The 25,853-nt window shown below is 41.5% G+C and overlaps 1 protein-coding gene across 1 annotated transcript in view; it reads left to right on the top strand.

Moving 5' to 3' along the window:
* The window catches only part of grik5 (glutamate receptor, ionotropic, kainate 5), an 84,051-nt gene that overhangs the window by 40,656 nt on the left and 17,542 nt on the right, over positions 1-25,853 (top strand). Inside the window, exons 4-13 of the mRNA XM_038711027.1 lie at positions 7,033-7,194; positions 10,253-10,417; positions 12,981-13,078; positions 13,480-13,645; positions 17,454-17,632; positions 18,413-18,466; positions 19,199-19,357; positions 19,711-19,863; positions 21,285-21,389; positions 25,056-25,163. Of these exons, the coding sequence (XP_038566955.1) occupies positions 7,083-7,194; positions 10,253-10,417; positions 12,981-13,078; positions 13,480-13,645; positions 17,454-17,632; positions 18,413-18,466; positions 19,199-19,357; positions 19,711-19,863; positions 21,285-21,389; positions 25,056-25,163 (1,299 nt within the window). The 5' untranslated portion in view covers positions 7,033-7,082. The remainder of the gene's footprint in view (positions 1-7,032; positions 7,195-10,252; positions 10,418-12,980; positions 13,079-13,479; positions 13,646-17,453; positions 17,633-18,412; positions 18,467-19,198; positions 19,358-19,710; positions 19,864-21,284; positions 21,390-25,055; positions 25,164-25,853) is intronic.

The raw sequence follows: 25,853 nt of genomic DNA, 5'->3' as shown, positions 1-25,853 counted from the left end.
ATGATGAAAGTTAAAACATTCACTGTGACGTCCACCTGGTAGCTAACACTGATTTAGATTGACAGCGCTTTATTCTCTCAGACACTGTTCTCTTCGCAGCGCTGTGTGGAATAATATCACTCTTATATTTCCAAGGCTTTGTTCTGAATGCAAATTTTAGCTCTCCAAACAAGCCAGGGGGCAAGTGAGTTCAAGGAGAGCTTCCTAATTGTGATTAAACTGCTGTGCTTACATAAGCCACAGCTGCAACAAGTGGGACCTACGTCGACAGCTAGTGACACTGAACAGCACATCTTTTTTAAACAACTCCTGGGGAAAGCAGTGCACTGAGCTTCACCCCTTTCCAAACATGCTGATCTGAACAGCAGGTGGTACATGTGCATGCAGGAAGGCTGAAATGCAAACTCACCGCTGGCACATACAAACACATAATACGCAAGCATGCATCTGGACGCAGATGCAGAGACAAAAAGGCATGCGCTTATGCATAAGCAAGCGGGCACACAATGTTCTTTGAACCTTCCTCGAGAGTTGGTGCATGTGTGTGCAGCAAGTGGATGCTTGTGTGTTTATGTGTGTGTATGTTTGTGCGTGACATACTCGGATGTGACAGTGTCACAGGAGCACTGTGGTTCCCCAAGCAGGCGGTGTCACTGACTGAGGGCCTCTTTGTCAAGGAGAACACTGGGAAGAATTTATCCATGTCCAATGAACAGAGACAGAGGGGGAGTACGGGGTTTGGGGGGGGTGCTGTAACAGAGAAAGTGCACTGTCGAGATTGAAGAGACCGGTGAGAGCTAAGATAGGGAGAGAGAAGAGAGAGAGAGGTCAGTCAAGTGACAGGGGTATAGAGTGTTCCTGAGGAAGAGAGACAAAATAGATAGAGGCTGAGTGAGAAGAGATACAGAGGTGGGGGAGGATGGAGAGAGAGGCAGGAAGAGAGAGAGAGAGAGAGAGGACAGAATGGCTGAAAATGAGAGATCAAAGTGTCTGCAGTCCTGCTGAGGGAGGACAAGGTGAAAACATATAGGAAGTGGGTGGGCGTAACAGTGAGACGGAAAGCTGGAGACTAGTTACTTTGGTTGTGTATATATGATAGTATATGTTGTTGAACGTCTAATTAGGGTTGCAACTAATGTTTATTCTACAAATTTAAAAGAGTGTAATTATTTGCACATTACTTGTGGGTGTGAGGCTATTGGAGATCAGCAGTGATGAAGTTACATCTGCACACTTAGTGATTGGAGTAGACAACGTTTTGATCCCGGTCGGATCTGCGTTTGACCTTGTGTGCTTACATAAAACACTTGTGGTTTGGAATTAATGTTTGTCAATATCTTTTGCAACTAACGATTATTTACATTGTCGGTTAATCTGTTTATTATTTTCTTGATGAATTGATTAGTTGTTTGGTCTATAAAATGTCGATCAGTGACGTGCTCAAATGTCTTATTTTGTCCATGGGAAACCCCCTGATTAATCTGTTATCAAAAGTTGGCGATTACTTTAATAGAATAGTAGACAACTTATCGATTAATCGATTAATTGTTGCGGCTATAATTGCCAATGTTTGGCGCCAATCATATGGTAACAACTCAGGGAGTAGTGTAATATTTTATGTAGCAAAGTGGGAAGCTGGTTTTTACAATTTCTGTCAATACAACATTCAGTGTTTGCTTTTAAAAAAAAATGTAACCACAATCTTTCCCTAACCTTAAATCAAGGGATTTAGTTGCCTCACCTGAATAGAAGACATTATTTGCACTGCATGTTAAAAACAATTGTCACTGGATGTAGCGTGGGGGTGAACGCCTCTTGGTCTGAGAGCTGTTGATTCAAATTACTAGTTGCTAGTTACTAGAGGAACTCTTCTCTGAAACACACATTCAGCACTATAGGCTTCACAAGGTCGTTTTATGGAATTGCAGTATTTATTATTGCTGTCCATGTTATTGTTTTTTTTATTCCATATAGGCGAGCTAAAGTAACCTTTTATCCAACATTTTGCACTCAAGTAAACATTTTCAAAAATCTAATTTAAAATATACGTACCAGATTCCTGGTAGTCAACACTACATGAATAAGTGATATTTGCTCAAAATGTTGAACCTCACCTTCAAGTTTGGCATGCTCCAAATCCAGGACTCTCAAAAGACGGTAATACTGAGAATGGCTATAAGAAGGAAAGGTGAGGGTAATAATCCACAAAAAAACCCATAAATGCTGAAACAAAAGGGATAAGAGATAAGAGAGTCAGTGGTATAGAGAGGAGGACAAAGGTAAGATAGAAGAGAAAGGCAGAGATGGCGAGATTAGAGAGGTACATGTTAGAGGAGAGGACAAGTGTGAATGGGTGCAAAGTGAAAATGCTGAGTCAATGCAACCAAGAACATGTCCTGCTGCTTTAATATTAGACGCAGACACAAAGTACTAAACACTTAATCCTACAAAAAGCCTAAAGGGGTGAGCAAAGGGTCCTTGGTATTTTTCCACTCCCACTGACACTGCTTATACACACACACACACACACACACACACCAAACCAACCTCCCAGCTCATCTTTATTATCTGGGGGTTACCAAATGCTCTGAAAAGTCCTGACCGTGCTCATTCAGGGACAGCAGACCAGCTGTCTGCAACAGCCCCTCTCTAGTCAACAATGACTATTAATTGTGAGAAGAATGAGCAAAATAACACTTCTGTCCCTGCAATGGCTGTCGGTACAGTCTTCTTAAATCCACAGCTGCTGAAGCCGTTCCACTTGGAAATTCAATTATGGGAATGATTCATCCTTTCATTATGATAACTGTCAGATTTTCTTGTGTCATACAATAAGGCAGAAGGGGAAAAACAAATGATTTGCCAGTCCACCCACCAACACTCTCCTTCTCCTCACCGCCCCCCTCCCCCCAAGCGGGTTTTCTCCATCTGAGTTCTTGTTGTCTTTCTCCGCATCCCTCTCTTCTTCCACCCCTCCCCTGCTATCGCTCACCCTGCTTCCTCTGCCTAAGTCTCCGTTCCTCTCCCCAACTGCCTGGGGGTGTGAGGTGAGATAGCGTTCCCTCTTTTTCTTATTTTCTCCATATCTACCCTCTCCTTTCCTCCATCCCACTCTGGCGATTCCTTTGCTTCCCCTCGTTCCACCCCCCTCCCTCTTCTCCCTCATGCTCTCTCTAGATAATTAAGATCTCTGATTTTACGGTTTTCTCTTTCATAATAGGCACTGCAGACACTATAAGCAAGCCGCTAAGTCTCCAGCACACACACACACACACACGTGCACACATGCAAGCGCGCACACACACACACACACACACACACACACACACACACACACACACACACATTAAGATGAATGCATGCACCAAACAGCTAAATCTCCAGCTGGGATGAATGTCCTCTCTCTCATTCTCTTTTATACTCTCTCCTGCACACACACACACACACACACACACACACACACACACACACACACACACACACACACACACACACACAGCGAGTCAGGATATTTATGTATTTTTGCTTTTGTGTATTTCTCAGTGGTGCCAGCATGCGAGGTGACTTACAGCAGGGTGCAGAATGAAAGCGAGCGTAGGGGGGCTAGAAGCCGTGTTTTCTGCACAGCTCAGACTAGTCTGGCTCTGCTCGGGCCTCTCGCTGCTCATGCTCCCTGCAGACTGACACCCAACTGCTACAGGGACTCATGTACTACACCAACAGAGCACGTACAACAGCCAGACACACAGCCCTCGTAGATTAAACACGGTAATAGTATTTCGTACCTCTTCCTCCCTGACTGTATCTGTCTCACTCCACCCTCTACTACCACATTATAGCTACTTGCTTTCTTTCACTCTCCTGCAGTGGTGGAAGAGGAAAAATCACTAATGTCACAATTTAAAAATGCTGTTATTCTCCGTATTCAAAAGTTCACATGCAAAATGGACCCTTTCAAGCAACTTTAATCAGGTGATCTCACTGAAATCAAGATCTTTTTTTAAGAGAACATGAAACATTAATGGTCAGGTAACCACTCAACCTCCAAACAAGAACAACGCATCTAAAGTACTGTTTTAACTAAAAATCAAATGACAAATAGAGCCATGAAAAGACATTGGATAGTAAAGCTTTAAAAAGCACGCATTTTATGCAAAGGGTGCGTCTAGGTTAGTACATACTGTACATATGAGATATCTAAGTTTAAGTAGTTACTGGATCATGTAATGTTGTTACAAGATTTTAAAAAATTAAGTTGTAGAGAGAGAATATGTGTATATGTGAGGTGGTTTGGAAGCTTTAGCAGCGGAGTTTTAGAGATGAATATTGTGATATTATTATTCCTTCTTGTCAGTAAGGAAGTCCATCCAAATTATGATACAGAGAGCAGCGATGAGTTGGAAATTTGTCATTGGTGATAAAAAGCAACACAATGTGAGAAACAGTTTAACTGCACTGACAGTACAGAATGTCCCCAATATATTTTATTATACTTATTTTGGAGTACATTTAATGATGAATTATAGTAATATACAGTATAAGCAGCGTTTTAATGCTGCAGCTAGGTGAGGTGGAACTATTTTTACTTAATGTACTACAATATTTCCCTTTCAAATGTATTGAAAGTAAAAAGTAACATAACATTAACAAGACTCAAGTATAGAACAAGTACCTCAAAATTATATTGTAGAAAGTACAGCACTTGAGTAAATGTACTTTACTCTCCACCACTGCTCTTCTGTCTTTCTGTCTCTATCCTGCTCTGCGTCTCTTTCTGCAGAAAGAAACACTTTCCAATCTCTTCTCTCTGTATTCAATTTTGTTCTTTTATTCCCCATCGTCCCCAGCCCATTCCCTTTGCTTCTTTTTTTCTATCACTCTCCTTACTTCTATCACAGCTTTCCATCTCATTCCTCCCTCCCCTCTCTTCTTCTCCTTGGAGTTTAGATGCTGTAATCTTCCCTGTCTAATCCTGTCAATAGCTCTCAATAACAATGAAATAGCACCGGTTCCATCCCATCATTGATGAAGGCATAGCCTCTGTTAGGATCTTATTCGTCATCATGGCAATCTGCTTCTTGGTAATAGCCAATCAGATGGCTCCTGTGAAATGCAGTGCTCCCATGATAGGTTCCCCATTGTTTTGATTGACTGCACCTGAGGGCCTGCCACTTCAGCTGGGCTCGATCAATACACCATCACACTCACACAAGGAGAGCGCATGCCCATACATGTTCTGGAATAAACACACAGGTCTGTACACCTCACACACATTTTGGTGAAGAGTAAATTGACAAAGAGACCACTGGTGTGGGAAGCAAACCTAATACAGTAGGAATAGTCAGCAGCACACTGCTGTCACACAGCTGTATGCCGTAGTGATCTCACTGTATCAAATGACTCGTTTTACATGTACACCATTATACACATGCACACAAATATGCAGCGTAGAACTATTTACTTTTTGATGCAGTGATTATTTATTGGCATATTTAATGTGACATAAAACAAGAATGATTTATTGAAAACAATGGGTGGGGGTAAAAAAACGTCTCCCACTGTGTGCCTGTTAGTTTATGTTGGTTCACACATACGATGGCCTCGTATAAGCCCTGCTTCGATTCACTTTGAGCTGCGGTGACTATAATGAGAGCAACACAGCCATCTGCACAGTATGGCGCATGCTATTGGTATTACAAACATGTTTGCACACAAGCCTGCCCACCCTTTGACACAACAAATCTGAGAATGAAAGATGCGTAAAGCTTGGCAGAAAGAAAAGGTCAGTAATTGTATAGAGACTAAGAAACAAAAGGAGAAAAGGGGTAGTATAGTTTGGTTTATGAGACACAAAGAGGGATGCAAAAGTTTTAAGTGCTTTAAACATCAAAGCTGAACAGGTGTTCGAAAGGTGAACGTGGGAAAAAAAAAGATTAAATGAAGATCCCAAATTGAACAGGCTGGAGAAAAAAAGGATGGGGGTGTGAGGAATGTTCTTTCAACACACATCTACATCATCTGCCTCTTTGATGTACACATAGTGTATGCACAAACTCACAATGCCAACTCATTAACATCATCTCATGCACTTGGGTCAAAGGTCAGCCTTCCACCACTCCAGCGCCCCCGTTTACAGCATAAAGGGTCAATAGAGGACCGTGAGCCGACTCTTTCAGCTGTTTGTCAGATCTGTCTAAAGCTCAGACTGGTGAACTAGGTGTTTGAAACATTCTCAGGTCAACAACACCGGCCGCCATCACCAACCTCACCCTTCCCCTTCCCTCATCCTCTCCGCGTGTCTGTCATTCGACACTCCTTCTCCTTTCCCCTGTCTTCATCCCTCCCTTCTCCAGCTTTGTCATGTTGTCAGTCAGAGCAAGGCTTTGTCACTCCTGGAGAGGGTTGCTGAGTTCTCTTTGTGTGCATTTGTCCTGTGTTTGTGTCTGTGTAGAAGTGGGGGTTGAGGGTTAGGTTATGAAAAATTTCTAAGTGGGACCAGGCGTGTGTGGGTGTATAGTATATGGTTTGTGTGTGTATTCAAGGCTGCTGTCTTTGTACTTGTGAGTCTCTCCCTCTGTGTGTATGTGTTCAGTAAGTGTTTCTAGTAAGCGACCGTGCATCAGTTCCTTTAAATGTATGCGTGTGTACGTACAGTGTAGATGTGTATGAGTGAATGTGCGGTGACATGTGTGGCAGTTGTTGCGCGTGTGTTGTCTCTAAACCCGTGGAGAGCTCTTCAAGGCTGAGTCCTGTCACTTCTAAACAGCAGACTTTCCACAGGAGACATGAATAGAGATGTGCGTACTGTATTTTATTAGACAAGGAGTATGCATGGGACTGCGCTTCCTCTGTGATATGAACATCTTCATGAAAGTCTATTGTATGTGCTGTCAAATTGCAGGTGCTTCCGTTACATGGAAATGACAGAGCAAACTGAAGATATAGCTGCAGGATGACAATTTAAAGAGAGACATCTTGTGCCTGGAGAATGATTGTGTCCAGTAATATGCAGCATGTCATCCGCTCCTGCAGGTGGTGGTACAGGCAGCCAGCAGACCATTCTCCATGAGGAGCGGTAGAAGATGCCGGCTCTGCCAGCACTGCTGCTGTCAATACACTTCCTCGGCTTCCTGCTAATCACCATGCCGCCACGTTCCCTCAGTCAGGCCCCCTTGCTCTCCTCTGTCCGCATGGGTGAGTGGCTAGCCGTCTCTCCATCCCTAAAACACCTGGACCATAAAGTTTCTTAAAATACTTTTCGTGGTTTATTTTTAGTCTGCTTTGGTGTCTCAAAGTGGGTTTTGCCACTTTGGTCAGCACAATACGAGAGACAGCAAATTATATAGAAGCCAAATTTGTCTAAAAACTAGGGTTGGGTAAAGTTTAAAATTTTATGCTACCAGTACCAAAACCAGTACCCTTAAAGTGATACCAATACCAATAGAATACTTTATTCAATACCTTGCATAAAATGCCACCTGTTGATGCCATAGTAGTTGATTGGTAGCCTATTATTATTTTTATTGTTGTTATGGACAAGCAAGGTTATCTTTTTTCTTTTTTTTTGTTTCGAACAACTGTTACATAAAAGTATTGGGAAATTGTATCAGATTGCTCCTCATCCTAATTAGTTCATCCTCAAGGGTAGTATCATAAGCGGAAAAAGACTACAGCTTGCGAATTGTTTTATATTTGAATGAGAGAGGAGGAGTGAAATAGTTTAGTGACCAAATAAGTTGTGGGAAACAAATTTAAAGTTTTGTTAACTTTCAATCAATAAATTGAATTGAAAGATCTCCGCAAGTGCTTTTTCCTTTATTGGTGAGTTGCATGAGTGGTGAACCTCCAAAACTTACAGTCACAAGTATGAGTAAGGAGTCTGTTTAACCAAGTCACTAAACTATACCAAAGACTAAAGAAGCAAACAGAGGAAAAGAGAATCTGCATGTCCAACTGAAAGAAACACAGACTACATCTGAAGATGATGTGAATAGCAAATAAAAATGTACAGAGAAGTGTTAAATGACACCAGAAGATGAAACCAATGGAAATCCAAGCTTGTAGTTAAAAACTTGCAACAGTGACGAACATGTCTGAGACCGCAGCCAAAGGTGAGTGGCTATTAAAATCACGCATGGACTCAGTGGGCGCAGGCCTTTTTTTAATACAGTTTAAGGAAAAAAAGGCATGCTCTTTCTTTGGTGTGTTGCTTGTGTGTTTGGCTGCAAGCAAAACAAAGAGTCATTTTTTGCTGTGATCTGGTTACAAAAATTATCTATTGAAGTACTGGTTTGACTGGAGACGTTGCGATTCTGCTGGGCTGTTTTGGTCAATACCATAAAGGTATCGAGTAGCGATACGCATCCCTAGTCCAAACTGTTTAAAGTTTAACACAGTTAAAATATTGGCAGATGCAATCTTAGCAGAATTATAGATCATTCTTTTTGAATTACTGTAAGTATGTCGGTGTTAGAATAAGATTATCTAAAAAAGGCTTCATCTGGTGCTGAAAGAGCTGTCTGACACCTGCGATGATGCTTTTTTTTTGGAGTAATTCTACTGTTTGATCTTTTCAATATTACTGGATGTTTTGGATTTAGGTGTAAGTATCAAATACTTGAAATGGACATTTTCTGTAAGCATGTAAGCAGAGACCAAAACAGCTCATGTACACAGAGGTTTGACAAAATAATTGACAGATCATAGACTAAAGGACTGGAGCTTTGAAGCAACTTTATCACAACTATAAACACCACAACAAAACTGGGAAACATAGTGCCTAATGCCAATTAGCAGCATTTGTCAGCCACTGGATGAAAAGGGTCTGACAATCAATATTTTATTGTACAAACTGCAGTCACAAGCTGAACCAATCATATGTGACCCGCCTTTGTATAAATGTTTGCACTAGTGATTTAGTTTCTTGAAGTTAAATTCTCAGTCATGCTCATTCTCAGTAAGAATGCGCCCATCTTTAAAGGACTATTTTGAAATTTTGGGCAATACCTTTTTTAGCAAGAGTTAGATCAGATGCCATTCTAATTTCTGTCTGTTCAATATTAAGCTAAGAGTCAAGAGATGGTTAGCTTAGCATAGCATAAAAATTTGAATTGGGGGAAACAGCTAGTTGGTAGACTGGAATTGATTATCTCATCTCTGCAAGAATATATAATATATAATATATTCCCCATAATGTCAAACTTTTCCTTTAAAGCCCCCTCCAGCCAGTTTTGGTTAATGTTCTTTCTCAAACAGAGAATGGGGGTGTGGTTGATAGTCGAATGTAATCAATTACCATGACAACCAAAAACTGCCTGGCTGGAGTGTTCACTAACGATATGCTTTGTTAACATCACTACACTGTAAAGTTTAGTACACTTTACTGTCTGGCAGGAGTAGCTATTACTTACCCATGATATAAACTAATGTGGCCTATCAGCTGTTATCAATCATACAGTCGATGGTCCTTTTACGCACTGCACAGGATAACTCTCACTACGTTTTATGGTGCGCTTACATTACCACGGGGTTGTGGGGAGGGAGAGGGGGCCTCCGCCAATGCATTGGTAAAACGGCCGTCAGTAAAATGCATGTTGCAGACTCTATATAAGACGGTGGAAGGTGAAAGTGCGACGCGTTTTCTGTCATCTATCCTCCAACACCGCACGCACAGATGCCATAATGAACATACTGTAAGTTCTAAGTAAATGACATGATAAATTTGTTAGCTAGCTCACAACGATGTTTATCGGTTTGATGCGCTGACGGCGTGACAGTTTTTTAACGAGGCATGACAGTGCGCCTGCGCAAGCCTGGAGAATGACGTATGACTTATTGAATTACTATAGTCATACGTTACCACCCTGTTTTAACAACTAAGCAATTTTTGCAACATTGAGCACAAAATTAAGCTATTTGTCAAAAAATATGAACTATGTGGGTAATCAACATTGCAAGGAAATGACTCAGAAAAATATGAAATATCATAGAAATGTCAAAATACACTGGAGGGTGGCTTTAACTTCTGATATTGTTTGGATTTCAAATTACTTACTAATTTGAACAAAGACAAATCCCTTAATTCCTTCAACAATCTGTGGTTGTGATCCCCGTGTCAACCCCACTCTTCTTCCCAATACACATTCCCTCCCACACATGAGCACGGACAACATTGTCCTCACTGTCCATCATCTTCATACCCATGTCCTTCTCTCTGCTTCACCTATCTCTCTTTCCCTCTCTGCTTCTATAGCGGCAATCCTGGATGACCAGTCTGTGTGTGGGCGTGGGGAGCGGCTGGCGCTGGCCCTGGCCAGGGAGAACATCAACAGCATAATGGAGGGTCCGTCCCGAGCCCGAGTGGAGGTGGACATATATGAGCTGCAAAAAGACTCCCAGTATGACACTACTGACACCAGTGAGTGGAGCCGATGCACACCAAGGAAGACCAGTATAGCAGATTGACAAACAGCAATAAAACCTGTATCCAATACAGTCCGATAGGCCATAGAGTTTCTAAACAGCACAGGCAAAATGTGACCACTAAATATACCAGTAGATATTATTATTAATGTGGAAAATTAATATTAATAGTAACCAGTACAGAGTAGAAAAGAACAGTAGTCTACTAAATACTGCAGGTTTCATTTTATTCCAAAAGACTTAAAAAGGGTGCTTTTATTTTTCAAAAACCTCAAATGATGACAACCCTACTGCTTTCATGTGATAAGGAACCAGTAAGGGCTTGTGCTGATTAATTTACATCTCGTTGGAGACCAGTAATGGGCCAGTAAGTCTGTCTCATTAAAAACAGAGGGCCGGTGCCCTCCAGTAACAGCTGGCACTGTCGACTGTGCAGGCCACGACAAAAACAAATCATCAAATACTAATACAGATCAGCGGTGCAGGCCAACAGAAAGCTACACCAAACTACAGAAAATCCATGAAATTTATATTGATATACAGAGTTAAAACAGAATGTTTGGTGTCTGTAAAGACAGAAGAAGTGCTGAATCCAGTCACAGAGGAGACAGAGACTCCCTGCTCCTATTCGAATAGGTCATTGACCCTGCCACAAGCTACTGGCAAAATGTCTATGTGTGCTTGAGAAGGGTTGTGTACATATGTGCATGCTTGAGTTATGTGTGTGTGTGTGTGTGTGTGTGTATGTATGTGTGTGTGTGTGTGTGTGTGTGTGTGTGTGTGTGTCCTTGACCGATGGGCAGGAGACTCTGACAGGCTTGTTTGCTTGCAGCGTTTTTTGGTCTCTGGATCAGAGAGCTCATCATCTTACAGCTACGGCTGTCTGAGGCACGCTTGCACGCACCCAATTGCACACAAACAATTGCACATACCCGCTCACACAGGCATTTACACATGCACGCACACACATCTCTCTCTCAGATTGTCACAGTGTGAGCATGTATGCTCGGGCACACATATACACGCAAACACACACACACACACACACACACAACACACAGGCATGGCAAGGACTGAGGAGGACTAATTGGGATGATTTAAAATACCAACCAAATATACCAGCAAGAAAAGTGCTTTATGACTATCTGAATAACACAGTTAAGTCACCAGCCTCATTTCTGCTGTTTCTGTGAAAGAAAACATTGTCAATAAAATACTACACTACACACTGCAAATCCAAAAGATACTGCACAAAGAAAGTATTTCTGTATGCTAAAGGATGTAGCCCCTGAGAACTTAACATGGTCAAACTTCTATATGTTATAGATACTGGTCAATTGTGGATGAAAGGAATTGTTTAACGTTTTGGGAAATACACTCTTTTACTTTCTAGCTGAGAATTAGATGAGAAGATTGATACCATGGTTATAATGGATAGTTAGCTTAGCTACAAATCAAATCAACTTTTATTGTCACATATACAATTATACCTAGTACAAAGTGTATGCGAAATTTGTTCTCTGCATTTAACCCATCTTAATTAGGAGCAGTGGGTAGCGACTGTGCAGTGCCCAGGGACCAACGGCAGACGGATTTTTTAGTTGGATACTTTCAAAAACTAGCCATCTCTTGTTAGTTTCTCCAACATTACCTACCCTGGATTTAAGCATCTCCTGGTTTCTTTTAATGTCTCGTCAATGTCTCAAGTACAAGACAGACAATGAACATAACCTGCTACTCAACAGTAGACGTTTCGTGCAAATATGTGCAATGAAGCAATCTTCTGGCACTCACACGTAAAGGAGCAGGAGTGGTAAAAAAAAAAAATTAATAGTTACATGGCTTGTTCATGAGACATTTAAAAATAATTTTAACATTTTTACAGATTTTACATTACAAGGAGAGAGAGGAGTATGGCAAGCTCCAAAGGTCACTGGCTGGAATTGAACCAAAGACCAACAAAAACAATGAACCAAAAACAGAATATTAAGGTAACCATGGTAACTGCCTTAAATAAAAAAACGTAATATACATAAAATGTTAACATAAATGTATCACACAATGTATTTTTTTAAAGTCCTGGATATATGACTATAGTGGATACATTTGTTGTCACGTGGGTGTTCTGAATAGTGAAATCTATGCTTGAGACTGTGTACTGTATCAGAGATGGCGTTTCCTTGAGCATTTTGTTAATTGAAGGCGACCACCAATCTGTTAGTATTATGCCAGAGATATCATTATAGCAAAATGTCTTATAAATCATTCAAATCATTAAAAGTGACTGTTTAAACAGTGAATAATAACAGCAGGCAACCTCTGGCTTGCCCTGCTGTAATCCTTGGAATATTTATCTCACGATAAATCAGGTCATTATGAGACAGATTGTAAAATAGAATCAGTGATTAAACTGGAATTATAATGCATCCTGTGAGTTTTACACTTTCCCCTGACTGCATCGCCTACTTTATGCCAACTCTGCGCTGCCATCAAACACGAAGCAGAGGAAAGGTGTGTGGCTGCATATTCAGTGTTTATTTTCCTTTTTTTCCTTTCAGTGTGTCAGATTCTACCCAAAGGCGTCGTCTCTGTGATAGGTCCCGCCTCCAGCCCCGCCTCCGGCTCTACTGTCAGTCATATATGTGGAGAGAAGGAGGTGAGTGTGGAAGATAAACACAACCACAAGCACACACAAAAATATGTGCAAATCTGTGCGTCATGTGCGTACAAACATCACATACCACTTTCTCTCCTACCCACATACATGTCATGACGAATGTATCTAGGGAATTAGCTTTCCTTGCCCATTGAATTTCTTCTTTTAGAATTAACCATCATGCACTTCTTCCAGCTGTTGTCTCCTTTCCTCCCATAGCCTTTTATCCTTACGTCGCTCTATTCTCTGCCATCTTTCTTATCTCTCTTTTCATCCTGTAGCCTCTCTAATGGATCTTTTTCACGTTTTTTCCCCGTTGAGTGTGTTTGGAGGGGAGTTAATCATGACACATTTGCTTATCCTGTTTCTCTCTCCTCCCCTCTCCTCTCTCCTTCTGTCAGATCCCTCATGTAAAGATTGGTCCGGAGGAAACTCCCCGCTTGCCGTACCTGCGCTTTGCCTCTGTCACTCTGTACCCTAGCAACGAGGACCTGAGCCTGGCCATAGGAGCCATTTTGCGCTCGTTCAGTTACCCCTCAGCCAGCCTGGTGTGCGCCAAGGCTGAGTGTGAGTACACATGCAGCCTGTCTTATGGTTATACAGTACATTATGTGTGACTGCGTGACTGTGTTTGTGTTTAGGTGGGTGTAAATGCACCGGTTGTGTTCTTGCAAGCTTATTCACGATGTATATGTGTGTGATTCCGTGTGTGCATGCAAATCTCTCTGTGGGAGTGTTGGCACATTCACACTCTTTAGGCGGATATGACTGTTTTGCACTGTTAGGCACTCATTTTGACAGTCTGGTCAAGTTCTGTCTGTTGTCAGAGTTCAGAACATGGCTCATGCTGCAGCCTTCCTATGTATTACTCATGCTCTTGCACACTCTTATCCACCTCAGAGGGTTGTTAGGCCAAACAAATTTAATAAATATTCAAGTTTGAAATGCTTTCCAGTATTGAAAGAACTTTGATTTAACTTGCCAGGAGCTTTAACATCACAGGGGATTCGGGGCTTAGTCACTAGCCCTCTTTATTTTCATTTTGAAAGAGTGCGTTATTGATTTATTATGCACTGAACTATCATGAGTTGCAGGAATTAAGGGGCTTGGTCGGATTGTGGCTGTAGTGTTCAAACAAAGCTTTGTGAAGACAGAATATACTCTGTGCTGTAGGAGGTGTCAAAATCCTAACTCTTCCTGACTTTCTGTCCATTCCTGAGTGCAACTGAGCTGGGATGAGTTGTTGTGCAGCTGTTGACTGCTCACGCCAGCCAAGCAGAACCCTGGAAGAACTGAAGGGCAATTCCATAAAGAATAAGTGGGACCGTTGAAGTCTCAAGGCAGCGTAAAAAGGGTAGATTTTGACAAACAAAAAGCTGTGACATTATGAAAAATGTATTCAATCATTGAGATGCTTTCATTATCTCCCCTGCAGTTAACCATCCTCCCTGCAGTTTCCTGAGAGTAAGCTGAATTTCTTGTGGACTTCATTGAACTGAAAGAGTTTTGAAATTGCATCAGACATCTTTTTCCAGTTTTGATCATCAGTTGAATGGGTAGATAAGAGCCTTGTCTTTCACCGGTCTTTTCCTCTCATAGGAATTAGAGGCTACAGATAGCCTGATAGGTACCGTCTGGGCCAAAGGATGCAGCTTTTACTGGTATAGAGACTGAGGGGTGCATATGTGTAATATATTTGGCTTGAAGGTGATCTATACAAGGTTATCACACTCGCAGACTCTGACCCACTTGGCTGCGCTATCTATCGCCATGGAGCTGGTTGCCATGGCTGCAGAATAGGTGCTAACTGCCACTCAACAGGCTTGTTTCACACTCCGAACAGTTGTGTGGGTGTGTGTGGCATAGTGTGTGTGTTTGATATACTTTTTTCCTGTGTGCTTGGTTCACTTTTTTAGTACATGTTTGTGTGTTTGAGTGCCGGTTTATGCATACATGCGTGTTGCCCCTGAGTGTACTGTATGTCCATACATGTGTGAGTGGGGTACTAATATGATTGTGTGTCTGTGTGTGCAGCTCTGTTTTGGTGCTGCAGTGGTTCAACATCAGACAATGTTTACCACCAGCCCACTTGTTTTATTCATCTTGTTTACCCCAGTGTAGAGTGGTGTGTTCAAGAGAAATAGACCTTCTCTCTTTTTTGCCAGTGAGGCGAGTAATGTGTAAAGTCTCACATTTCATTGACACCCACCATGCACACATCCTAATTAAGTAACGTATTTAGAAACGGTTCATTTTGGCAACAGCATGTTAATGCTGTTAATCAAATTTTTTCCTCTTTAGCCCGTGCAAGTAGCAGTCCATAGATATTCTGTTAAATGCGAGTGAGTCAGAGATTTTAGGTCATTTCCGACGTATCCTTCTCTCGCTATGCCTGGGTCACTGAGCCCAATTCCATTATGCAGTTTTCATGAGATGGATGAGGTTAAGGACAGCGAGAGGGAGAGACGGTGCACAAGGAGGAGGAGATGGTGGCGGCGGTAAGAGCGAGATGGATAAAGACAGAGAGAGGTAACTAGAGCACAGGGCTAAGACGAACGAGATAGGTTAGAGCTTATGTTTGAGAGAGAGAGAATATGTGAAAGGTGGAGTGTGAGAGAGGGGAGAAGAGGAGGCTGTAAAGTGCATTGATTTTTCCCCCTCCTTCCTCAAACTAATTAAAGTTTTAGCCTGGTTCAGTGATTACCCCACTGCTTACAGAGGCTTTCTCCTGCTGAAGGGCCCTGTGCACTACCTCTCCCTTCCTCCTCTTCTCTCTCTCCCCTTCCCCTCTGTCCCCCAGATGCCTGCCCCACCACTTATTTACATAGCTAGGGGTGCTTTACTATAGAATTACAATTAGGAAGCAGCAGGGTAGACTTTCTAGTAAAGGCTCATTCCATGCACGATGTCAAGTGAGTCTTGACTGCCATTGGTTATACTCATTTTCAAGAGGAATTTGCTTGAAGTGGGTGAATTGTCTCAAGTACTGTATTTGATTCTTTCTGCTCCTGCAGTCCTGCTCCCCTTTCCTATCTTTTCTGTTTCTTCCTTACGTCTCCAGTTTTGTAATTTCATTTTAAGGTTTTCAGTTTTTTGAACACGTACTATTTTACTCACAGTACACACATCACTGAAAGAACTGAAAGACAATCATTGATGAATGAGACAACAGCCAAGCGAAGGCTTCAGTACCCTCTAAATTTATTATTCTATTAATAATAAAAATGTTTAGGAATTTGTGATGCTGATTGCCTGACAGCAGCTGACACCTGAAGGATGTCTGGAAATATTAGGACTTTATACAAGGATTTAGACTCACTCAGTTATGCCAACTGAGTTATATTTTGTCATGTTGCTGTAGCGCCACACATGGCTAAAATGTCATCAGATTTTGTCGTTTATATATGCACTTGTTGTGTTTGCATAGTGGATGTGGATAATGGTTTTGTGATATCAATGCTAGCATGGAAGCCCGTCATTGTCCAACTTTTTTGAGATCGTCCAAATATTTTATGTACCAGATTTGGTTTAGATTGGAAAAAATCTGCCTATTATGTGATATGTGAAATCTACGGACACAGTGGATAGCTAAAAAACCTTTAATACATATGGTCTTAACACATTGATTTCACATCGTGTATCTGTACTTTTGCTTTCGTCAGTGTCTCTGTAGCAGGAGTGATGAAAAAAAAATCAAGATAGTGGAAAATCTGTCTAGATCAATAGTTCTCAAAGTTTTTCTGTCATGCCCTACTTTAAAAGACAAAAAAAGTTCAATCCCCCTGACTCCAGCAAAAGAGGATTTCATTTTTATAAATCAATGACAATACAAGTGATTGAAATAAAACACATGATTCAGGTTAGCAAAACAGTCAAAATAGCCAAAAAGACCAAAAAGGTTGTGATAGTTGCATCAGAATCCTTTTTTTTTATGCCACCACATGAATCACATTCAACTTTATGTCTGCATGAAGCGACTGTAGATTGTGCACCCCCTGCAGTGGCACTATGCCCCCCCAGTTTGAGAACCACTGGTCTGGATTCTTTAACATGAATCAGATTACATGTAATCTGATTCATGTTAAAGAATACGGAATATGTTTTTTGCTTCTGTAAAATGTAAAGTTATTTATAAATGATCATATGGTGGTGCTATCTCCAGTGCAAACTGATCAGTTGTTCCCTGCCCATAGCCTAACTCTGCTTCAACAAAATCTGTCCAGTTCATTTGGAGATATACTACTAAATAACAGAGAAACAAACAAACACATGGCACTGAATACAAAACCTTCGCAAAGGAGTATCAGTATCACTATCAGTATCAGTAGACACAGGCATTGATATGCGGCTCGGCTCTGCTTTGGCTCTGCCTCAGGCCTGCTGAGATTGGAGGAACTGGTCCGCCGCTTTCTCATCTCTCGGGAGACGCTGTCAATCAGGATGCTGGATGACAACCTGGACCCTACGCCGCTGCTGAAGGAGATCCGTGACGACAAAGTGGCCACCATCATCATTGATGCCAATGCTTCTGTCTCCTATCTCATCCTCAAGAAGGTCAGTTCTCAAACATCAATACATTCTTTAGGTCCGCCCATACGTGTAGGATATGAAGTTACTCTTACTTGTACAGTACGCACAGTTGTGCTTGTACAGTACATGCAAATCCCCTGGGGTACACCACTCGGATTTTGTTGTTTAGTGTTTTAAAATTCAGGTTACAGTCATGAAGGGCATTCAGAGCTTACCATCTGGAAAATAATAAAACAACTCTCTCACAGCCCCACAGGCTACACATTTGTGGTCGTAACAGAATTAACTTATATTTTTACCTCCTCTGCCCTCCAGAGCTGCATAGGGAACAATAGTTATGCATGTCTGCTAGCAGTAATCACTTAAGAAAGTATTTGACAAAAGGACATCTTTTGCTGGGTTGAGATGTTACACAGGCTTGTTCTGATTCATGTTACGGCCTGTAGTGCCGATAGCCAGCGTGGTGAGTCACAGTTTGAATGCGTATGAGATGTTTTCACTGGGCACATTGGAGCGGCTGTCCGCCCTCAGCGAAATGTCCTAGTGTTAGTCTGATGATGTAAAACTGTGATTAACGTATGCTTCCTCTCCGTCCTCCTCTTCTCCCCATATTCTCTCCTACTTTGTCCCCCAACTGTCTTCTTCGCTCTTTGCCTCCCAATGACTCTCCTCCTTTGCCCTCTCTCTCTCTCTCCCTCCATCATTCTTTCTACGTCTACCCTTACTCTCTCATTCCACATTCTGTATCCCACCTGCCTCTTCTTTATTTTTTCCTCTCAATCTCTCTTTCTCTTTGTCCTACAGGCGTCAGAGCTGGGGATGACATCAGCATTTTACAAGTACATCCTCACCACCATGGTAAGAGCTCACCAGTTCTGCCCCTTCCTCCTTCCTTCTGTCTCCTGTTCCTCAGTTTTCGCTCGTTCCTCTCTCCTGCTCCTCCTCTTCTGTCCCTTTATGTGCGAGCAAAGGTGCTAAGGCGGAGAAAGTATTAAATAAAGGGAGAAGAGAGAGGTGACAGAAAGAGGAAAAAAAAGAGAGAGGGGATGAAGGATGGGGAGAGGGAAAGAGAGAGAGACATCTGAGAAATGAACATACAGTGCAAGGATGTGGAAGTGCAGAGGAGGATGGAAGAAAAAGGGGTCGTAGGTGAAGGTGATGACAGACGTGATGCGCCCTTTTCCTTCTACCACCCGGCACCTTCTCTGCGCTTCCGGTGTTTTCATCTGCCTCTTTGATATACTCCCCTCCCCTTCTACCATTTGAATTAATGTGTCACTTTGTACTCTACACCCCATTTATTTCTCCCCTCTCCCTCCTCTGTACATGTTGTGCTCTTGCTCCTTATATGCCATGACTTGTGTGTATATTTCTGTGAAAAGCTACTGGAGTAATTTCCATCAACCTCTCTTTCCCCTGTATTACTGTTTTCCCCTTTTCCTAGCTATCGACATACTTTTTCTCTCTCCGTCAGAGATGTTGTCACTCCCCGTAGCCTCTCTTTTCCTTTATCACACTCTACTTTTCACAGTGTTTTTCAAGGTTGGATAAACTGTCAACATTGTCACTCACCTGAATGTTTTGTCCTAGGACTTCCCACTACTGAGACTGGATGATATAGTGGATGAGCAGTCCAACATTGTGGGATTCTCCATGTTTAACACCACCCATCCCTTCTATTTGGAGTTCATCAGGAGCCTCAACCTTTCTTGGTGGGAGGGCTGTGACCTTACGTACCCCGGCCCCGCGGTCAGTCTTATTGACATTTGAGTACTCATGCATGCGCACATTCAGGAGTGATTTTCAAAGCTTTGTTTATATACCATGTAACATTCCAAGCAGCTTTCTTCCTCACACTGATTCACGGAGCAGTTAAAGAGATTCAGCTAGTCTTTTGCTTGTATTTAATGGGTATTGATGTATCCATCTGTGTTTCCTCCCCACTGGGTTACTCATACCTCACATCTCTTCTCACTCTCCTTTTATTTTCCCTGCCTCCCTCCTCATTGCATCTTCTCCCTTGACTCGTCATCTTTCCATCCCTCCCCCTTTTGCCTTTCTCCCCCTCTATATCTCTTCTGTTTCCTCCCCCCCTTCCACAGCTCTCGTCAGCGCTGATGTTTGATGCGGTACATGTGGTGGTGGGAGCGGTAAGGGAATTGAACCGCAGTCAGGAAATTGGAGTGAAGCCTCTCAGCTGCACCTCACCTCAGATCTGGCAACACGGGACCAGTCTTATGAACTACCTGCGCATGGTAAACGCTGATAAATACAATATGTAATCACCTGCTGATATGCATTCTCATGGACATGTACATACATCATGAGAAACATAGTAAGAGATGAGCTTGAAGTTATAGTTTAATTTCATTTTTAATGTTACTGTTAATTTAAATATTCACATCCATTGTAGCATCACTTCTGTATATAGGCTCCATGTGTTATCATCATAGTCAAGATGTTTCTGTTTTACATTACCACAATATGTTGGGCTGCCACTCACAATTATTTTCATTTTTGATATTTAGTTTTTGATGAATCTACAAGTCATTTAGTCAATAAAATGTCAGAAATCATATAAGGTGACATCTTCAACCAATGACTCAATTAATCTCAACAAAAAATTAATTGCTGATGAACTATTATAATCGATGATAATAGATAAATTGTTTAAGTAATTTTTTCAAGCAAAAATGCCAAACATTTGCTGGTTCCAGGCTCTAAAATGTGAGGATTTTCCACTTTTCTTTATTGTATGTCATAGAAAACTGAATCGTGTTTTGGATTGTTGGTCAGATAAAACAAAACATTTAAAAAACGGAATTTTTTTTTAGACAAAACAATTAGTCAACAATGAATTATTATTAGATAATTATTGCTGCCCTACTTCACATGGCCTGTCTTGTTGGACCAATAGCCCAAACCTCTACATTTTCAATTTATAATTATTGTAGTTGATTCATTTTTCCTCGATTGACTTATTGATGAATGACAACATTACAACTGCATTCTCTATCATCCACATCTCATGTCGCATGTAACCTCTGTCTCTTGTTACCGTTTTTCATCCCCCATCTCTGGTCGTCTGTGTGTCTCTCTCATCGACGACCTGTTGTCAAGGCTGCCTGAGTCCCATCTCTCATTGCCTTCACCCCACTGGCCCGACATCTCCTTTGTTAGTCAAGATCATGGTGTGCTCCATCTTCAGCACCGTGCCATCAATCATAGATCTCGCTAACTGTGCCAGCACCTGGCTTGTGGAAGGGCAGAGCTGAGCTGTGAGGTGCAGTTCTGAGTCTTATTAGGGAGCTGTTGACTCTTTTTGCTGCTTTATCTGAGCCTCTCGCTCAGTTTCTTTCTCCTAAGTTGATCCAGAACTGATCATCATTGTCTGATCCAGCCTCGGACACTTCCTCTATCTCTTTAGCTCTTTTTTTCTTTTTGTCTTGCACCTATTCTTTCCTCCTAATCACTGTAGCTAGTACCTGTTAGTCTTATTATGATGGATAGTGAGAAGTTGTTTGCTTTGGTTTTATATAGAAGCTTGCCTGTGCTTATGCCTCCATCTCTCCTCATTGTTTTTTCCTAGTTTCCTCTCATTTTCTTAAATTTCCATCTCCTCTTTTCCCTTCCTCTCTCATACCTCCTCACCTCACTCTCCCCGTCTGCCTGTCAGGTGGAGTACGATGGTCTGACGGGGCGCGTGGAGTTCAACAGTAAAGGTCAGAGGACCAACTATACCCTGCGGATCCTGGAGAAACACAAAGGAGGCCATAAAGAGGTCAGGAGTCACCTGTTATCATGCAGCAGCCAGATCCCATCGCCCATAGGCTTTGGGTTAGTTACAGGTCAACTGTCTGATTTCACAAGGTCACAGAAGGAGTTCAACACTGAGGTCAGCCTAATCACAGATAGTAGCTAAATATCTTTACTTCGTGAAGTTGGTTTGATGAGTTTCACCTGTAGTCTAACCTGCTGTCAGACGTGGCCATGTAATAGCTTCAAATATGTGTTCACATTTATTTTTATCTAAAGGCCACTGGAATAAATTCGCTGCTCAAAAAGTCTAGCAGTTGAATTTCAAATGGTTACAAAATTTTGCTGGTTGATAGTATCAAGTAGTAGGTGTCCAATGTAAGTTTTTTTTAGTCTTATGAATGTATGAATTTGATGTTTGGACTGTCTCTGTCCCAGATGTTTTTTTTGTTGTTCGTTTTGCCTCCGACCTGTTTTTATCTCAGCCACAGGTGGATGTTGACTTGATGTTTTCTGATCGAAAAACAACAAAACAAAATTATTTTATTAATGGTTAGTTTATTTTCTTCCCATGGCTACAAACAATAACATTCATTTGTTGGAATCAGTGTTTGTAATTGGCCTCAAGCTCAGTACAGAGCGGCTGTGCAGATAGATCTGCATCTTTGTTCATCCTATATATAATACCGTTTAATCCAAATAATATTAATCCGAGTTTATTTTTGTCTTTGTCTTGTATAGAAATGGATTTGCTTATGCTTAGTTTTGATCTGTATAGGTTTTTGTGTCTTTTGGACTTGGTCTTCACTTGAACTCAACTGGATTAGATCTTGCACTTGAAATAGATTAGACTAAAGTGGTCATGACTACAGTGTTGAAAAAGTTTTTGCGTGCTCCTTTTTAGTAATGCCCTGCAGTTTCTTCACATTGTTATTGTACACATTTACATCAAGGATCTCCTGTGTGTATGAATTATTGCAACCAAACTTAAAGAGGTGGTATTATGCTCATTTTCAGGTTCAAAATCTTAATTAGGGGTTGTACCAGAACAGGTTTACATGGTTTAATTTTCAAAAAACGCCATATTTTTCTCATACTGCACATTGCTGCAGCTGCTCTTTTAACCCTGTGTGTTGTATGCACCACTCTTGAGCTACAGAGTGATGCATCTTACTTGTACAAAATCTTTGTTGGGAGTTGCACATGCGCAGTTCCCAGGTAAGGACTACTAGCCAATCAGAAGCAGAGAAGGGCGGGTCATAAGAAACAAGGTAGTATGATCCAAATCAAAGTCGCTTCAGACTGCGACCGTAACAGATATGTATAAGTTACTCACAGTGCACAACCACACAACATCATTGTTCCACATCTTACCATTAGGACTAAACGTTGAACTGTTGCCGGTGTTCTGACGATCTATGCTGCCTTGCCGAAAAATGCTACCATAGTGCAAATCAATAGACTCGACTCTACTCGGCCCTGCTCCGTTTTCCATTGCAGATAGTACCCAGAGATAGTACGTAGCTTGTCTTCATAGCGACGCCACACACAACTGCCACGATGTAATTGTTCAATGTGACACACACACCAGCGATCCACACAGCTCTTAAAATATATACAGTCTACGGTTAAAACGTCTCAACATTCCTCAGAATGTAAAGTAAGATAAGTGGTATGAAAACCTTCCAGCTGTGTTTTCCTCTGCCGTTGTTGCTGCAGCGGTCTGTGTGACGGCGGGAGCAGAGGGCTCTGTGAGCGGGCGGCTGGCCGGCTTCACACGCTCCTCCCGCGGGTTGGCGCAGGCATCCCCCGCAGCCACTTGCGGAGCTCCTCAACATTTTTGTTCTGCCATCACTTCTTGTAAAACTGTAAATATTCGAAATCTACACAGCTGATTTCTCACCTCAAAACTTCTCAGAAATGGATTTAATGAAATTCTAAACTGTAAAATATAAAACTTTCTGTTGCTTGCCTCTGTCTGGCGCACGCAATAATGATGCAGTGAATATTCTCCCCTGACCAATCAGCAGTCTGTCGTGTTTTCAGGTTACATTTTAGTATCCTAAAATGATGCTTTATGACGCATTTTCATTGTGACGTTACAAGTAAAGGAAGTGAAGGGCTGGACTACAAACGAACTGTTTTCAAGCGGTTCATAGCAGAGCTTTCAGTGGGAGAGGGGAACTCCCTTTGGGCTGGACTTTGGGCTTTTTCACTTTGCAAACCTGTTCCATGCACAAAATATATATATAATAAATAAAGACAATAAAGGAGAGGGAAAAAGCCAAAAAGCATAATACCACCTCTTTAAATTACCACCTCTTTAAATTAAGTATTTAAAGTGACAGCGCCCACTGTGGCCACAAGAGACAGGATAATTGTAAAATGCTAAAACTTAGTGCAACAATAACACAAGTGACAGTATGCAAACTTCCTAAGTAAAGTAAACATAGTCTTGCTTCAAAGTTTTTGTTCTATACATTAATTAATTTTAATTAATTTTCCTGTTCCTTCCCTGTTAATGTGGGGCATTTTATCTTTTCAATGTACTAGTTATAAGCCACAACATATTTGTTAAGAGTAGTTAGACATTGTTGGGAACCAAAATAAAATGAAGGCAGACCCAGTCAACAAGGTGTGTTGGACCATTTCTCTGCATGTATCAGTGCAGACTCCTCCACTGAGCATTAGAAGGAAAGGTGCGGGAAGATCAAAAAGCATTTCACCTGCATTTCAAAGTCAGTGGAATGAAGCACAAGTACACACATCACTGCAGATCCAGACTGAGGGAATTACGTTGCGGCTCATTGACTGGAGAAAACACTTTCTCTTCACCTTCCCTTAATATGTCTTATGCTCTACTATAGGCCAACATTCTCTAATGTTAACACTCAATGCCACCTGACAACTATACTTAAATCTAGACTTAAACTCAGTGGGAGACCTAGCTTGTGATAATTAACACTTTAACTCAGCTCAGCTCTCTGCACAGCCACACCCACGCTGTAGGAAGGAAGTGGTGGTTCATAGAGAAAAGACCACTCTTAAATGTCAGGGCAGGATAAAGAGTGTCATAGAAAAACTGAGATTCTGTCTGAGGATTCATTACCTCTCCTCTGACCTATTGAAAGATGTACAGTAAAATCTCCCAAAGAAATGTCTCTGCAAGCTGCGTTTCCACCCCTGCTCACTGGTTAGGTCATAATCACACACTTATGTACCTAAGTGACTTTACTGTCTCCATAAAATGGAAAGATGTGAGCTGTGTTTATGCAATTAATAAAAAAGGTGTTTGTAAAGGAAAATACACATGACAAAGAAACTCCCGATCATGAACACTTTTCATTTACTTTCATCTTGTCCCAGCTCATTGTTCTGCTTGTAAACAGCAGTATTTTTTATTTTATTTTTTAATAACGTATGGTGCTGTAGCTACGTGCATGGCTCCAGTTGGGGCAATTAAACCAATGTGCATATACAGTATGTAACAGTATAGATACCAAAACAAAGCATAAAATATTCAACATGCAGAGGTACTAAAATAGACCAATAGTCATAATGCACTCACTGAATTTGCTATAGGTGGCGCGTAGCCGGCCACAAGAGTAAAACAACTCCATTTAGAGCTTAGCAGTACATCATTTATCCCACAAAAGCCATTGATTTGCTCTTGCTTTCTCTTCTCTGTTAGATCGGGATCTGGTACTCCAACAACACCTTGGCAATGAACTCCACCAGTCTGGATATTAATGTCTCAGAGACGCTGGCAAACAAGACACTCATTGTCACCACCATACTGGTAAGGTCACAGTTACTTTCTGGACCACCACGCTGGCGAGGTCAGAGTTTGGTTTGTGTTGCTGCGCAGGCTGTGGCTCCGTTCATGCTGTGTTGTTGTCTGATTCTGCTAATTTTGCTGTCACTATAGCTGTCATAGAAACTGAGAGAGCACTGAGAGAGACATGTTACTAAATTCAGACTGCCAAAATCCTGGCCAAAACATTAGAAGAAGTCTGCTTCTTGTTTCCATATGAATAATGTTGTATCGGAAAATCAATAAATCCTTTATATGATGCTGTTCCACCATCTTCAGGTTGCTCTTGGCATAAATGTTGATGTTGCATTATAGCTGTAGTTTAATTACATGTTATTGAATATTACATTAAACAGACAACAAAATAAAAAAGACAAACAATACCGTCTTTCAGGACAGCGGTTCTCAAACTTTTTCACGTCAAGAACCCTAAACCGACACAAATTTGATAAGATTTGGTGCCAGGACTGCCCATCTGATAGGATTTTGGTTTTATTACAGAAAGTGTATGAAGCCAGTGGCCAAAATAGTCATTGTCACCGTGTTATTTCTGAATGGATTCATAGTGAAAATAAATTATTCTCCATTTTGCTGGGGACCCCATGGAAACCCCTCAAGGACCCCTGGAGTCCCCAGAACCCACTTTGAGAACCATTGCTTTAGAACATACTGTAA

The sequence above is a fragment of the Micropterus salmoides genome, unplaced genomic scaffold (assembly GCF_014851395.1).
Source record: "Micropterus salmoides isolate LMB-PRFRI ecotype aquatic unplaced genomic scaffold, ASM1485139v1 Ms_hic_scaffold_11, whole genome shotgun sequence".
Classification (NCBI taxonomy): Eukaryota; Metazoa; Chordata; class Actinopteri; order Centrarchiformes; family Centrarchidae; genus Micropterus; species Micropterus salmoides.
Note: the sequence above shows the minus strand (reverse complement) of the source record. Positions and strands in the feature narration are given on the sequence as shown.